The 16762-nt window shown below is 35.5% G+C and overlaps 1 protein-coding gene across 1 annotated transcript in view; it reads left to right on the forward strand.

The window, feature by feature from the left end:
- Window positions 1-16762, forward strand: part of LOC148538921 (uromodulin-like) — a 61745-nt gene that overhangs the window by 20335 nt on the left and 24648 nt on the right. The window contains exons 4-9 of the mRNA XM_088452098.1: window positions 5608-5727; window positions 8559-8739; window positions 13114-13251; window positions 14758-14778; window positions 15318-15332; window positions 16049-16080. Of these exons, the coding sequence (XP_088308224.1) occupies window positions 5608-5727; window positions 8559-8739; window positions 13114-13251; window positions 14758-14778; window positions 15318-15332; window positions 16049-16080 (507 nt within the window). The remainder of the gene's footprint in view (window positions 1-5607; window positions 5728-8558; window positions 8740-13113; window positions 13252-14757; window positions 14779-15317; window positions 15333-16048; window positions 16081-16762) is intronic.

Consider the following 16762-nt stretch of genomic DNA (forward strand, 5'->3'; position numbering starts at 1 on the left):
TAATCTGCTCCTTTGATTTTCAATATCATCTGTATGCAGACAATACTCAAATTTTCCCTATTCTCCCCAGATTTGTCACTAACTGTGCTCATGTGTGTCACTGTATATCTCTCCACCATTACATCTTGGAATGTCATCTCGCCACCTAAAAATTACTGTATCCACAACAGAATTAATTATATATCTACCAGCCAATAATAGTTACCATCCTGATATCTCTATAACTATTGACAACTTGATAACTCGACAATCAACCCCACTTCACAAGCTCACTGCCTTGGTGTCATCCTTGACTATAAACTGTCTAATGTTTCTCACATTCAACTGTCTCTAAATCCTGTTACATACATCCAAAAAACATAGCCAAAATTCGACCATATCTTACACAAGACAATGCAACAAATCTAGCACATGGAGTCATTATTTCCTCATTGACAATTGTAATAGTCTCATTATTGGTTTTCCCCACAATACAGCATTTTGAATATAGCTGTGAAGTTGAAATTTCTCAACAAACATTCAGTGTCTGCTAATCTAGTCTGTCTGACTCTCTATTGGCTGCCGGTCTTCTACCGTATTTAATTTAAAATACTTACACTCACAAATGACGCTATTAACCAAACCAAACCAACATACATCTCTTCACTTATATCCAAATATCTTCCAACCCAACATCTCTGTTCTGCACAAGATCTGTGTCTGTCCTCTCCTTGTTAAGTTGGCAATTATGTTAAAGTATTGTTCTTCCCACTCTAGATATTAAAATGCTGCCCTATTACGTTATGCATCATTCAACCTAGCCTTAAAAAGTCCCTTAAGCATGTAATCATGTGGAATCCTTTATGATTAGCAGCAACTGTCTTATTCTTATTTAGTCTGGTATAACGTAGCATTAAACATTTTGCTTATGGTCATTAATAACATCAACACTATTTTATCTCAAAAATCACATTTCTCTAAAAATTAGCTGTTTCCAAACTTTCTCTATTGGTTTATGTAACAATGATAATGTAATAAATATATGAGCCTTTATAGTTCTCTTGCTTTTGTAAACTCTGTCTTTTGTCTGGGACATTCTGAACTTATAAGAACTTTTCTTGGCAAACAATAACGTAAACTCTGCCTGTACTTTTCAGATACTGTGACAGCGCTTTGTTTTACAGATACTAAACACTATTTTAAAGATTTTTAAGAATATTTTTTTAAACATTACTGACACAATTATAGAAATAGCAATAGCAGCTGCAGCCTGCCATGGTGTTCCTAACAACATACATTTGTTTAAGAAATTTGTAGAGATTTAAAGACATACTTTATGCACGCGCACGGACTGATCTCTGCATTTAATTTAGAATTACTTATACTAATTACGTAAACATTACAAATTAACACTTAACGTTGCACTTTTTTTTTATTTCCATCCACTGGAATACACATTTTATCATCTCTTGTCATTTTAACACTCACCATAGAAACGCACATAGTCAGAATTAGCTTCCTAAGATCACCTGTTTTTCTTCAAGCAAATACAACCACATTTGTATTACCTCTTGCGACACGTCTGTCTGTCGAAAAACAGGTACATCTCCACATTTCATACATTCATGCTTCATACATTCTTCACTACACAAATATTAAATAAACCAAGAACTGTGAGTGATCAGATCACAGTATAAATTATTAAAGCATCTTAAACCAGTTAACTCTATTTTTTAGCAATATTACTTAAATGCAACAACACACAATATAAAATCATCTCTGAGTTCAACTTTAGCTAAACCACCTTCATCGCGTGGTACACCATTTCCTCTCATTACATAACATCTCGGAGCACAGAAACATACTTATATATACACATAATGTATATATATAATTAATTCTGATACTCACGAAGATTTTGGAGATTGGATGTCCCAGCTGCTGGCCAGACAGCAGGTACAGCCACTCCTCTCCCATTGTTGAGGTAGTGAGGAAATCTGACAGGTGCACAGGTAGATGATGGATGTCATAAAGTCGTAAGCAAGTGCCTCCAACTGTCTATGTTACCTTTAACAGGTGTTGTTCCATAATAAGTAATATTCTCCAAACCAGTATACTTAAGAATTTGTCATTTTATTAATTAATTAAATAATTAGATCAAGCCCTTTTAACTGGAACATATTCTCCCAGGGTTATAATGCAGGAATAACCATGATTGACATTGTCACACAGTACTTATACATTATTACAATATTCAGATTATACGCCCCTTTCATACACCCACTAACATTATCAGATAGACAAAGCTTATTTTTGTTAACTCCTCCTTAGCAATCAGACTCAAAATTGAATTCCTTTTGAGTGATACTCATGGAGTGCTGCATCCCATATTTAGTCAAAATAGTTTCCCCAGCACAAGGACACATATATGGGCATGATTTGTTAGATAAACAGTTTCCCTAGGGTGCGGCCTTAAAGACATCACACTAGTTTCCATTTAAATCTGAGTTTGGACAGAGAAACAAAATGGAAGTACCAATGCCCTGTTAAATCTCATGTACTGCTTCATTATACAGCATAAAGCATATGTAAATATGGAATTATGTAAATTAGTCTTTGACAACACATACAAGGGCAGTGTGTTCCTTCAAACAATTCAACTTACGTTTCATCTGTCCACAGAATATTTTGTCAGAAGAGCTGTGGAACATGCAGATGCTCTTTAGCAAACATCTAAAGTGCCACAATTTTTTCAAAGCACGGGATACCCCGACTTCAAGTTTGTATCTCTGGAAATTTTTCCTAGACACCATACTGATTTACTAGTACCCACAGGGGTCTAGTTGATTACATTACTAGCCACATATGGATGGTAGTTTTTTGTCTAGATACAAAACATAGGGAGCATTTGTCTCTACCTTTGCTTTCTAATTATCTATGTATTTTCTGTGGAATATTATAACAACTATTTCAGTGTAGTCTTGTTCAGAATACCACACTATTTATCTGTTTGAAATATGCAGACTGCTATTGTAAATATTAGGTGTGTGAATTACTAGATGTGCCCAATTAACTGCATGTGTCTGATGATCTCTGCGGATGTAGACACATGCTGTGATATCTATTATTTGACTACTATGTTTCTCACACCATCTGCATTAATAATTCTGTGAATATTCCAATTAGAAGAATTTTCCATGGACCATTAGCATATGTTGATATGTTGGATAAGAAATATCACTCCAGTTATATTATATATAAACATTATTTAGTAGTTCAGTCCTTCGATGGGACATTAAGGCATTTATGCTATAAATATTGACTGTGATTTATCATTCCCACTATAATCTGTATTGACATCTTTTCAGCATCCTTGAGGCATGTTTTGTGGGAGATCACAATGAATGATGTTCCTATTTAAGAGTGATTAAATGTGTTCCTAAACTCATGAGTCACACTTTTTCAATTCATGATTTTAGATAAGAAAATGTTTATGCAGACTGTTGATATGGTGCTTTATTGAGCACAATAGCTAATTTTCTCTTATTTTCTCTTATTAATGCATGGGAAACAATTGCAGTCTTGCAGCTATATAATCGTGAAGCTTTGTGATCATTTATGCCTAATCTGAGATGACTATAATGTTTTGTATGTTTCATTGGGCTCGATTCTATTCTGCGCAATGTGAATAGCTCCGGGAATCAGCTCCCGGAGCTATTCAATACACCGCACAGCTAACCCCAACTGAGGATTTTTTCTCGCACCCCTCTGGAGATGTGAGCAGAAATCCAACAAAAGTCTCGGCGCAAGGATGTTTTCTGCCCTTAGCGTTGGGAAAACAGCATCACGCCGGAAAGTTAGGTCGGGGATTGCCTGTTCTTGCTCCTTAAACAGGGTGTTTAGTTGTGATAATGGGTATTCTCCGACTAAACACTGCGCACAATTGAATAGCTCCAGGAGCTATCTCCCGGCGCTATTTACATCGCGGTCTATTGAATCGAGCCCATTGACTGTAACAATTTAATGTATCATTTTGGAACTGAGAAGGTGTAACATTTCTGACACTGGGATAGAAACAAAATATGAGTAGATAGCATTACCATCTCTGCATTGTAAGTAAAACCTTTGGCAGTACAGTTTATGACTATTGCCTGAGTTCTTCTGGAATACAAACTAATTGTTAATTAATATTATTATCTGTATCTGTAACATCAACACCTTTTCTATTTCTCTATTAACTGCTGACTATCTCAGGTTAAATAATTCTCTCATTGTGGGTCCAATGCAAATTGGTAAGACCTTCAACAGCAGAAATGAACACCTGAGCAACATCACTGTTACACTGTTGTTTCTAAGGGCAACCTGCCCTTCAATGATCTCTCACTCCTCATAGATGAGCTTAGGCCCAAGAGAGGATCAGCATAATTAGAAGTAGCAGCTTCTCTACCCTGACCATCCTTATTGTCTCCTAAAGATTATTTAATGTGGAGACAAACTGAAGTCCTGGGATTTCAGCAATCCTAGCATTATATCTATTTACTGTTTAACTGTTTGATATTTCGCCCTCAATAACTAGGTAAGGGGAACTAATACCTTTTAAATTTACACTTATGTTTATTTACTTAACTTGACATTTTTGTATACAACGTCAGTGATATTTGTTTGGTAGCAATCTGTATACTATTCAAACCAAATATCGGTTGTATGATTACCGTTATACACAGTGCATGTATTTACAAGGAATAGTGTGTACAGCAACTTTTTAAACTCATATTTAGTAAATCATTTTTGTCTATTATGACAGAGTAATACTTTAATAATTATATATTAAAAGTTAATTTTTAATACAATCATATCACATTCTTCAGAGTGCTCACCCAACAGAGTTCTTTTCTTTCTATCCTTATCTTGACACGTGGTTATGGAGTGCACAACACAGTCACACAGGCATGTTTTCTTTGTTAATGCATTGTGTGTTAGAGACTACACTGTGTTAATAAGAATAGTATGTATGATTTTTTTTTTGTTAAAGTAGTGTATAGAACAGGTGCATTTACTTATCATAAATACAAAAGGAATGAAAAAAGTACTCCTGGTCAATGGGACACACCTCAAATCAATTCATAAAATGTAACCTTTACTTAATACATTAAAAAGTGGGAATCAGCAAAATAGATGCATATGAAATAAGCAAAATATATCATATATAATAAATAATATATCATATATTGATCAAAAAAGAAGAAGAAAAAGTATGAATCGAATACAAATGTGGAAGTGGAAAACAAAGTGATGAAAACTGCAATAAATAGAAGTTCTACAAAATGTTTATATGTGATAATATAATGTGAAAAACACACAGGTTAAAACAGGAGGTTATTCCATTGCAGAGCATATACTTTCTGGACTTCATGTTATTCTCCCATTTTTTTCAGCAGTGTGTTTTTTGCTGCATTTCATATAAATGGATGTGATTACCACCATGAATGATCAGGGATCTAACTTATTTATTTTCTAAAATAAAGAATAGCTTGCAAAATTATGAATATACATGTAGTAATGTCACTAAATGTACTACTGATTAAATAAATAGTTTTAATGAAACATATTAAATCTATTCATTCAAAGGTCTTCATTTTTGGTGCCTACCCATGTGGCAGTACATCTGATTATGATTTTCAGGTTTACAATGACATTGCTTCTCATAGCTACGGACATGTTTTTCAAAATGTATACTCAAGCACCAAAGTAAGTAACATTTGTTTATATATTAGTTAACTGGCAGACAAATGTACCCCATCATTCCCTCTCCCCACCATCAGAATAAGTGCACAGATACAACATTTAAAATTATTACTAAATAATACATTGTGAGTGTTTCTGTGTTGAATCCCACTCAACTGGTTTTCTACAGTTTTATTGAACAAAGATTATATGGCAAAAATATAGGATAAAAATCTTTAACGCCCCTATTTTTATCCTATATTTTTGTATATTGTTCACTCAGGTCTGGGGTAGACCTATTAATTGTCTTTTAGGCTGCTTACTTAATTTTTGTGCACTGTTTCATTCGCTATATATATATATATAACTTTTGATAAAAGATTATATGGCAACCACAGGATCCAGGTGGCTTGGTCAAGAGTAAGTATATTCATATAATGTTTTTACAATCCTAATAAAACATTAGGAAGGGAGGATAAAGGGGTTCTCCCATTCTCCTTTGCCTCACAATAATTGATGTAAAATGTGTTGCATTTCTAATGCTGGGCATACACTATACAATTTTTTGTCAGATATCTGTCCAATCTGGCTGGTTGGAATGAAAACATGGTAATGTATGAGAGCAAATGACAGTTGATCATATGGTCTTAAAACCTGGAAAATGGCCAAAAACGATTGTTAAAATTTGTTAAATTCATGTGTTTTTAAGTTAACCAATTTGTCTGAATGACCATTTTTGTGTTTTCCAGTGTTTGTGAGCAAATGGTCGATTGTCATTTGCTCCTATATATTACCAGATTTTCATTCAAACCAGCCAGATTGGACAGATATCTGACATATTATTGTATAGTGTATGCCCTGCATAACTAATGGTAAGGAAAAGCTCAGAACCATGGTGAGAAGAACATAACTCATATGGCATCCAATTGTCAATGAAAAATGTAAAATATTGTCCCACAATAAGCAAAAATAAAAATTCCAAAGTGTTGGCGTTAAACTTATAAAGAAAAAACATTCATTGGGTGGATTTAAAACCCTTGATTTTTTATATATAGATGTATTTAGAGAGGCTGCACTCACTCATCCATTTGGCAGAATGCACGGCACACAAAAGTCTATTTCTGTATGCAACAAAGAGCCATCACATCCTATCGTATTTTAAAGATGTAATGTTTATCAAAAGTTTTAAAAAACATATTGTGTAAAACATAAATCCACTGATAAGTGGTAATTACAGGAATGACAGCATAGTTGTAAGCATTTATGATCAAATACTTATTAATCACAAATACTGTATAAGGTTGGTCATAGTGTGAGGCATCAAAGCATGTCACAACACAAATAAACCTCAGCGCTTATCCATACCTAGTGTTAGTAAGTGATTGTAAATGTAACAGTAGCCAGAGAACAACAAGTGTGGTATGCCAGTCCTCACAATTAGAAAGGTATAGAGCAAAGCACACTTATAACATTACACAAGCACTACACATTTAATAAAAAACAAAATGTTTATTCATTAAAAATAATATATACTTAAGAAACTAATTACTCCCAGGAGGATACAATAAAAAACAATAAACAATTATTTGTACCTAGTGACACTCTCACAAGAAATAATTAAAAGCAGTATGACATAAAAAAGGTAGCACTACAATATATAAACATTGTGTAATCTATAAACATTGTGTAAACTTCAGTCAACAAAAAACACATTGTTAATAAAAATCCATACAGTATAGTAAGTTCTCCAGCACTTAAATAACAGAAACAATAAGCAATAATTTGCAAATAAATAATCAACCGTATGCAACTTGCATATGTAGATAATTCAGAATCCAATAGTAGTGTTAGAGAACTTGAAATAACAGCTAGCCATGTTGGCCATAAAAAGACAGTATAAGTGCACCCACTCTGTTATAGAGATGTTTAGTGGCTGCTCCTTTAAAGCCTTACTCATGCAAGAGAGTCCTCCGGTTCCAGTCACATCCAATGTTATATAGGTGGATAGTAGCCGCAGGAATGTATCAGCATCAGATGGGGGCCCTTTCCGCTGTAAAATAAATAAGGCAGCAGCCAGCCGGTAGAGCCCTGCTGTGTATGACAGTCACACTGAAGCATCATATCAGTGTCAGGGTAGGAGTATACTACACCGTAATGAAGCAGATAGCAGCCAGTAAAAGAAGGATAAGTGTGTTAATCAGTACAGAGCGGTAGAGATGAAATGTGTAATCCAGCAGTCAGCAGCAATGGTTGAATAGGGAGATGTAAAGTCGGCAACAAACTGCAATGATGGCCTTTTTAAGAAACAGGTGTAAAAAGTCATCATAGGTACTGTTAAACGCTTTGAAGATAATCCCACACTAGGCTGGCAGAAACAAGATGACCACTTTAAAAAAATCAGAAACAGAATGGATCTACATCCTAAAAACTCTAAAAGCACATGGTCTGAATATAGACAGTGAATTAAATGCATTTCTAACATATTAGTTGTATATTATACAAGCAACATAAACAAGGCACTTAAAAGAATAAATAAAAAAACAAGGCATGAAAGAAACACCTTTTAATATTTTTATTCCATCATATACTAATGGGCAATCTGACATGAGCTATGGAACCTGCAGATATATTTTTTATATTTCTTTATTTTGTATTTATTTAAGCGCTGACCTTATTTTATTTCTTTTTTATGTATTTGATAGAATGTTCATTTAGAAAATAAACCAATTTAGATATGAGTACATTTTATGTGAGTCTTATTACATATATTTCTAGATCAATGATCACTAATATGCTAACACTAATGTAAATACATTGTTTTTTTAAACTAATTTTACATATTTCTTTTATTTTAGGTAGCAGATTTCCTTAACTTCTTCCTCCAGATTCCAATTAACAGCACAACACAATTGTTCTCCATTGATCAAGAAATTTACTATTATAGTACTTTTAATTTCTTTGTATCGATTAATTTTAGTTCACTAATAGTATCTACATCTTGTTCAAGCTGTTCATTCACCATTTACACACCTACTGGTAAGATTTCATTGTCTAGTTAAGTTTCAATGCTATAGTTTTAATCCTAAAGTTATGTGCTGTACAGTGACTAAGGGGGAGATGTACAGTAAGTAGAGATGGTAAGTGCCAAATGTGGTATAACTAGCGCTATTTGACTCTCACAACACACCTCAGTATGTATGAAAGCAGTTAACGTAGAGAAGAATTACTTTTCTCTAGGTTATCTGTAAAACCTCTGATGATTTTGCCATCACCAAATTATTGTATAAAGATGGAAAATCATCCAGACGTTATTAAAAATTATAACCGCACTTTTGTGGTTTATCGATTTTTCACATTACTTGCTGGCATCCCCGGGATCTCAGGCTGCGCACAAAATCTTGCAATGTTTGCAATATCTCATATGTGCACACTGGGGCCGGTCAGGTGAGACATAGCACTTTAGCACTAGGTAGATGTACTGTGGGTCTTGCATGGATCACCAGAGGGGGTAGTTAATACATATCTGCTTTCTGTTTTGCCTCGATAGCGGCATGATAAGTGGAGTTTTAGTAAATTTCCCCCTAAGTGACAATAGTTGAATAATGCTGCACGTTTCATCTACCACATAAGTTCAGCACCAAGATTTCTTACAAATTCCTATAAAGGACCAGTCTCTACTGCAAATAAATCAAGCAAATAATTCCACAGAGCATCTATACATAGGAATGTACTGCACTCATATTTAATATTACTTGTTTATACAAATGAATTCATAAAACCACAAGTTGATTCCACACTTGGAACTGAGTGAATATACCAGTTTGCCTTACCTATCCTACCAACAATCTCAGTATTTACGCAAGACCAAGCATCAGAATAGAAAAAAAAACAAATAGAGGCAAATGTAATAGGGTGAGAGTTTAGAAAATGTGAGAGTTTAGCAGTAACCTCTCACACTATTACATTGGACATGTTGTATTTTCAAAATGGGAAAACATCTGGATGAGAGTTTAAATCGCAAGAGTTTTTTGAGTCTGAAAAACATGTGAATTTGCATGTTCTCGGACTCTATTACAGTAGGTGAGTTTAGGAAATGTGAGAGTAAACTCTCATACTTTTTATGTTCCATGAACATTTGTGCTCTAGGCACATGCTGTGACACTTTGTACTTGTGTGACCAGGGCAGGTATAGGTTTCACGTGTTCTGCTAGTGCTAAGCACTCTAATTACATGAAGGTTTAATGCCTTGAATGAATTACCGTATATACTCGAGTATAAGTTGACCCGAATATAAGCCGAGGTACCTAATTTTACCACAAGAAACTGGGAAAACTTATTGACTCTAGTATAAGCCTAGGGTGGGAAATGCAGCAGCTGGTAGTGCCCCCAGTAGTAATCCCCCCTGGTAGTGCCCCCAGAAGTAATTCCCCCTGGTAGTGACCCCAGAAGTAATTCCCCCTGGTAGTGCCTGGTAGTGCCCCCAGAAGTAATTCCCCCTGGTAGTGCCTGGTAGTGCCCCCAGAAGTAATTCCCCCTGGTAGTGCCCCCAGTAGTAATCCCCCCCTGGTAGTGCCCCCAGTAGCAATCCCCCCCTGGTAGTGCCCCAGAAGTAATCCCCCCTGGTAATCCCCCCCTGGTAGTGCCCCCGTAATCCTAATAAAAATAAAAAAAAACACTTACCTGAAACCCCGCTCCTGGTCCGGCCACTTTGCATTATGGGAGAGACGTCATCATGATGTGTCTCCCATTACCCACTGCGGGAGCCGGAATATGGCTCCCGCAGTGGGAGCAGCAGTCGATGAGAGTCTGACAGACTCTCATCGGCTGCTGATTACAACAAACACACAGCTGCCAGCTCCAGTGGCTGTGTGTTTGGCAGTGTGTAGTGCTGACCGATCTCCGTCTGGTCAGTGCTACACACATGGTGCAACTGTGTCACAGAGACACAGTCTGCACCGCGGCCCGCATGGTACGCTACTCAGCTGCGTACCATACGGGCATCACTTGAGTATAAGCCGAGGGGGTGCTTTTTCAGCACATAAAATGTGCTGAAAAGCTCGGCTTATACACAAGTATATACGGTAGTTCCCACCTGACCCCAATAACTACTGCCTGTTGTTCACCTGTGGGTTGCAAGAGTATCAGGTCTTTTCTTGATGCCAGTCATTTGGCTCAGCAGATACTGTACAGGCTCCAACTCTGGTAATCATCTGTGTATCTGTGTATTCCCTCTGCTGCCTCAGACTCTGTTCCTGTATTCTTCACCTGGTGATGCTTGATCTTGGCCATTTAAGGACTCTTCCTGGCTGCCTCTGGTGATTACTGATCTAGTCCATTGCCTGGCCCTGCTCATTTGCCTCTCATATTTGCTCTCTTGGCTGTGACCTTGACCTCTCTTGTGCCAGTGTTTGTGTATGGCTGTATACTGTCTCAGAATTCCTTTGATATAGATATACCTTCAATTCTGTTATTTGACTTTGTAGTGCTGATTACTCTGCCTAGAGTTTCCATAAACTACTGGACATTACAGCATTTCTGTGTGTTTAGTTTTATAGTCTTAGGGGTCTATTTACTAAGCCTTGGAGGGAGATAAAGTGAACGGAGATAAAGTTCCAACCAATCAGCTCCTAACTGCCATGTCACAGGTGTTTGAAAAATTGTAGTTAGGAGCTGATTTATCTCCATTCACTTTATCTCCACCAAAGGCTTAGTAAATAGACCCATAGTTTCACATTCCTTGTTACATTTGTTATTTGGCTAATGCAATAGTATACTATGATTTTGCAAGTACTGTATACTATTGTTAGTCAGCATTGTTGTTCTTGTTATTCTTGTTATAACCCCTTAGATGCCTCACACCTGCAGTGCCTCTAACCGCATTATGGTTTTGTCAATTGCTTAGAATAGTTTTGCTTTAGTCTTAGAATAGTTTATATTTGGTTAGGTAAGTTAGCTCAGGTAGATATGGTAAGTCCAAAATAAGTTTAGCTTTGGTTAAGTAGTTTAGCCAAGGTAGAAAGTCTTAGGTCAGTTTATCTCTCTGTTAGGCAGTTTAGCCTAGGTAAATACGTTTTAGATCAGTTTAGCTTTGGTTAGGCAGATTAGAGCAGGTAGATAAATTTTAAGTTAGATCAGTTTAGCTTTGGATAGGAAGATTAGAGCAGGTAGATAAGTCTTAAATTAGATGAGTTTAGCTTTAGTTAGGCAGATTAGAGCAGATAGATACATCTTAGATCAGTTTTGCTTTGGTTAGGCAGATTAGAGCAGATAGATACATCTTAGATTGGTTTAGCTTTGGTTAGGCAGATTAGAGCAGATAGATACATCTTAAATAAATTTAGCTTTAGTTAGGCAGATAAGAGCTGGTAGATATCTTATAATAATTTAGCTTCGGGTTGACAGTTTAGATAGGGTTATTTGTATACACTGCTGTGTCATTCTGCATTGTGTATTGTAGCACATTCAACAATTTGAAATATTTATGTTACTCCTTACCAATGACCTAATACAGGAGCTGTGACGTGGTCAATAAAGCAGACAAGTACATTCTGCCTCGTGTCGGCCTCTTGTGGATACATTGCCTGGCTTATTATCCACATCCTATAGTAGGAGGTTGTTCACTATAGTAAATAAATATATTGTTTTAGTGTAAAACATCTCTGGTCATGACACACAGCTTCAATAAATACAGGAATGACTTGGACAACAACCATTTATGTACCTCTATGTATGTTTTATCACTGCACCCATGGGACCCATTGTACAGCTCTTACCATTATGTATATGTATTGTTACAGCACTTACATAGTTTTAAAATAAAACCTGATGTTACCTGAGCTATATAACTATATTGCTCTATGTTAGGTAGACCTAGTCTAATTGATAATCAATTAAACTTACATAATTTATTTTGTACAATTGATCTTATTATTATTATTATTATTATTATTATTATTAAGTATTTTTTATTAAAGTGACCAATCCATTCACTTTTACATATTTTTATGCTAACGATTAATATTTTTCTGAGTTTAAAGCTCCAAACATTGAAAACTTCAAATAAAGACAAATAAATTCAAATATACAGTAGTTTTGAATCTTTACATAATGTAGCAGCAATGCTAATTTATAACTACTATCAGCTGAAGGAATCATAGCACAAGCAGCCAAAAGCAGCCAATCAGATGCTACTAGACCATGCTATGGTGTCATCATCATCATCATCATCATGTATCCTTATACCAGGCCTCTAATACCCACAACAAATACATTAATTAAGGAATGTACCTGGAGATACGTCCAAGTCTCACCAGGTTAAATCTACAGGGGGCGTATTATGCTAACATAAACTGTTCTCAATTTACACTTGCACTCTCATATACAAACTGTTCAAACCTTCTGTGTTTATAGGTGTCCAAGCAGATGGCAATACTATTTTGTCAGAATACTGGGGTTCATTATTGTATGTGGAAAATCCTAGCATTGGACTTTGGACAATCAGTGTATATGCAGGAGGTTCTTATTCTTTACGTGTTTTGGGATTCACAGGTACTTTACAAAAACAGATTAATTAAGTTCAGTATCAATTGTGAAAGTCACAGAATAACTATGATTTTTTTATTATTGATTCCACCTTTAATTCTACACATTGAAAAGTATTCTCCTCCTTTTCCCATTACTAGAACTATGGGTCATATTTACTAAAGTGCTGGTTTTTAGAAGTGGAGATGTTGCCCATAGCAACCAATCAGATTCTGTTTTTTATCGAAGGTGCTAGTTAAATGATAAGTAGAATCTGATTGGTTGCTATGGGCAGCAATTCCACTTCTAAAAACTCACACTTTAGTAAATATACCCCTATGAGAGGATTACATGTATATCCCACTTTTTTTCTTCTCTATAATTAACTTATTGAACTACAGTATAGTGCAAAATAAATAACATTTTCAATTCCTCCCAGATTAATTCAATTTATCATATATGGGAATAACAGGAACAGCACTTTGCAGATCACATCTGTACCTAAAAACTGATGCCATGTCGAACCATTGGTGAATGTTTTGCAGAACACTCCTTTATACAGTATAGTTTTAATTTTTTATAGATATACATTATAAGATATTAGTCCTCATTACTTGACTAACTGGAACATGCGATAATAACAAAGCATATTTATATCTAGAGAAAAACAGTGGGGAATATTTATCATGTAATTTATCTTATAATTACATATTGTTGAAAAAAGACATTATGTTTAGCACCCATTTATCATAAAAATTCTTGCTGGCGAAAAGGTTTGCAATAAAGTGATCGCCAGAGGGGAGGACTGTGGAGTCTGTTGGTGAGCGATCTTTGGATCCCTCTCTGGAAATGTCCTCTTCATAGGACAACAATGCTAATACCATCTTTTGATGACCTTAACTTATTTGGCTAATTTTTGTTAAGCTTAGCTTTTCAGACCTTGTTAAATTGTCCAGACCACTGTTTGTAGTGGGTAGGAGATAAGTATTCCTAGGGGGTCATCATCCTGATACCCCCCTCCCCACATGAATCTGCCACTATGCCTAACACGGGAGATATTTCTGAATTTTCAGTATTATCCATTTCTTGGATTGCATTACTTAAACCAAGTATAAACAGCCATTCCTTTATGGTTTTAGCTTTAAAAAATAGTCCCCAATAACATTTTTAAAAAGGTAATTTTTTGTACATTTTAGAGAGTGAGAAATGATAGATGATTTTAAAACCAGTGACATAAAAATAACTAATTTTCAGTGAATAAGTTCTTTACAAGGAGTCAGAGCAGAGCTGGTAATGACCAGTGTATTGTCCTAGGCAAAATTTTAGTTAGTTCCCATTAAATTATATTGTGCATGGAATGGCATGACGATTGGTTCCCCCTTGAAGCAATGGCACCTTATATATTTGTATATATGACTTATGCTCAGTGCTGGCTCTGAGGCAGAGCTCTTCCAGTGGTGGATGGGAGGGATGAGGGTCACAATTATTGCGCTTGAAATTACTTTTTTTCTGTTCTCTCTTCTTTTTTTTTAGATAACAACAACATTACATCAAGTAAGTTTTTTACATTACATATTTTAAAGTTGAACAAATAAATACAAAAATATGTAATTTAAGATAAATAAATACAGCTTAGTATTATTTTACATCTTCATTGTGGCTCCATTCAATGGATGCATGTACACATTTCACAGTCCATTAAAACTCTGTTAGTAATTGGGTTGCTAATCATTTGACTGCAGAAATAATTTTATTTAATTCTAAAATTATATTTGACTCCTTAAAAATACTACTTACATTTATTTTGGATTACTGGCAACTGACACTTTGTTTGAGATGTGTCTGTATTCCTAAATTACCTCCGTTATCCAGTCTTGTTTTATGGTTGTATTACTTCTCTGTACCTTAAGATTGTCATCTTAATTAATATTGTGGCATATAGTACCATAGTACCATTATTGTTTCTTCTGGAAAAAAAAAAAACAGATTTTATATATACACATATATATATATATATATATATATATATATATATATATACTGTATATTTTACCAATAAATACTAATTTTATTTTTTCTACTTTTTTTTGAAGATGTCATCACAACATGTAAGTATTTATCCGTGTAAATTTAATACATGTACATTCACAAGCTCCCCAGCCCACTTTCCAACAGCTATCAGAACTATGGGGTACTATGACAGTGTCCTCTGTAGTTCTAGAGTATTCACCTCCACTGATGCTGCACTATATCCTCTCCCTACTGTACTTTGACAGCAACGGTAAGAGGAGATGGAAAAGCATTGTGTTAGTCTCTAATACAGGTTCGAATTGTCCAGAGCTTTGGCTCTATCCAATCAGCACCTGTAATAGAAATACTTCAAACAGAGCAGGTGCTTTGTCAAGACTCCAGAGTTGTAGATGTGGAAGCAGACCAAGTGCCATCTGAATTACAATGGGACCCCACATGTCTGCTAAATGGCAGGAGAGGGTCTGGTGACTATAAATTCTTTATTTGTGACCAAATAAATAATTTAAATTGTAGTGTGATTGTTTCCCAAAACAATATAACTTGCCTTTACATAGCATTACATCCATATAACATACAGTAGGTGACACTGAAGGGCAGTATGACGTGACATGTACTAATAAAGAACTACTGTACATTTTGGGCTGCTAAGCCAGGGCTGAGTTTCAAGAGTGCTTATATTTTAAGTGTAACTAGAATTTTTAAATTGAAGCCGGAGTTATTCAGGAGTTATTACTAACTATACTTCTACCTGGGAAAGACTGTGATGTGATTTTTAATTTCTTATCATCCACAGGTAATCTAACTACTGCTCCCTACATATCTTGCTGCTTGGTGTTTCTTTAACACAGCCTTTAAAATTGCTAGGTAATCTAACTACTGCTCCCTACATATCTTGCTGCTTGGTGTTTCTTTAACACAGCCTTTAAAATTGCTAGGTAATCTAACTACTGCTCCCTACATATCTTGCTGCTTGGTGTTTCATTTACACAGCCTTTAAAATTGCTAGGTAATCTAACTATAGAGAAATTCATATAGTTTTAAAATCTGTACCAAGGCAGGAAGTTACTCTGTATCTGTGTTTGCGGGTTTATCCTCTCAACATTTGTTTATTTGCTTGCTGACCCTTTACTGTTTGGGGTGGGGTAGAATCAGTGTGGACACCTGGTATCAGCCATACTTATTACTTACATTTTGGGCTGCTAAGCCAGGGCTGTGTTTGCAAGAGTGCTTATATTTTAAGTGCTTAATTTAAAGTGTAACTAGAATTTTTAAATTGAAACCGGAGTTATTCAGGAGTTAAACATGAGGAGAACAGAAGGAGAACCTGAATTCCCAATGCTGCTCACATCCCTCCTGACCTCCTCATGCAATCTGCTTATCCACCCCAACTATGCCATACTGAACGACGCAGCAAATTGACCCCTCTGATGGACCTTGGTTGTGGCCCCAAATATTGAGGCTTGGTGAAATTTGGATCAACTCATTGTCCTTTCCTCTTAAGTTTAAA

This window comes from Taudactylus pleione, unplaced genomic scaffold (assembly GCF_031769625.1).
Source record: "Taudactylus pleione unplaced genomic scaffold, aTauple2 ptg000032l, whole genome shotgun sequence".
Lineage (NCBI taxonomy): Eukaryota > Metazoa > Chordata > Amphibia > Anura > Myobatrachidae > Taudactylus > Taudactylus pleione.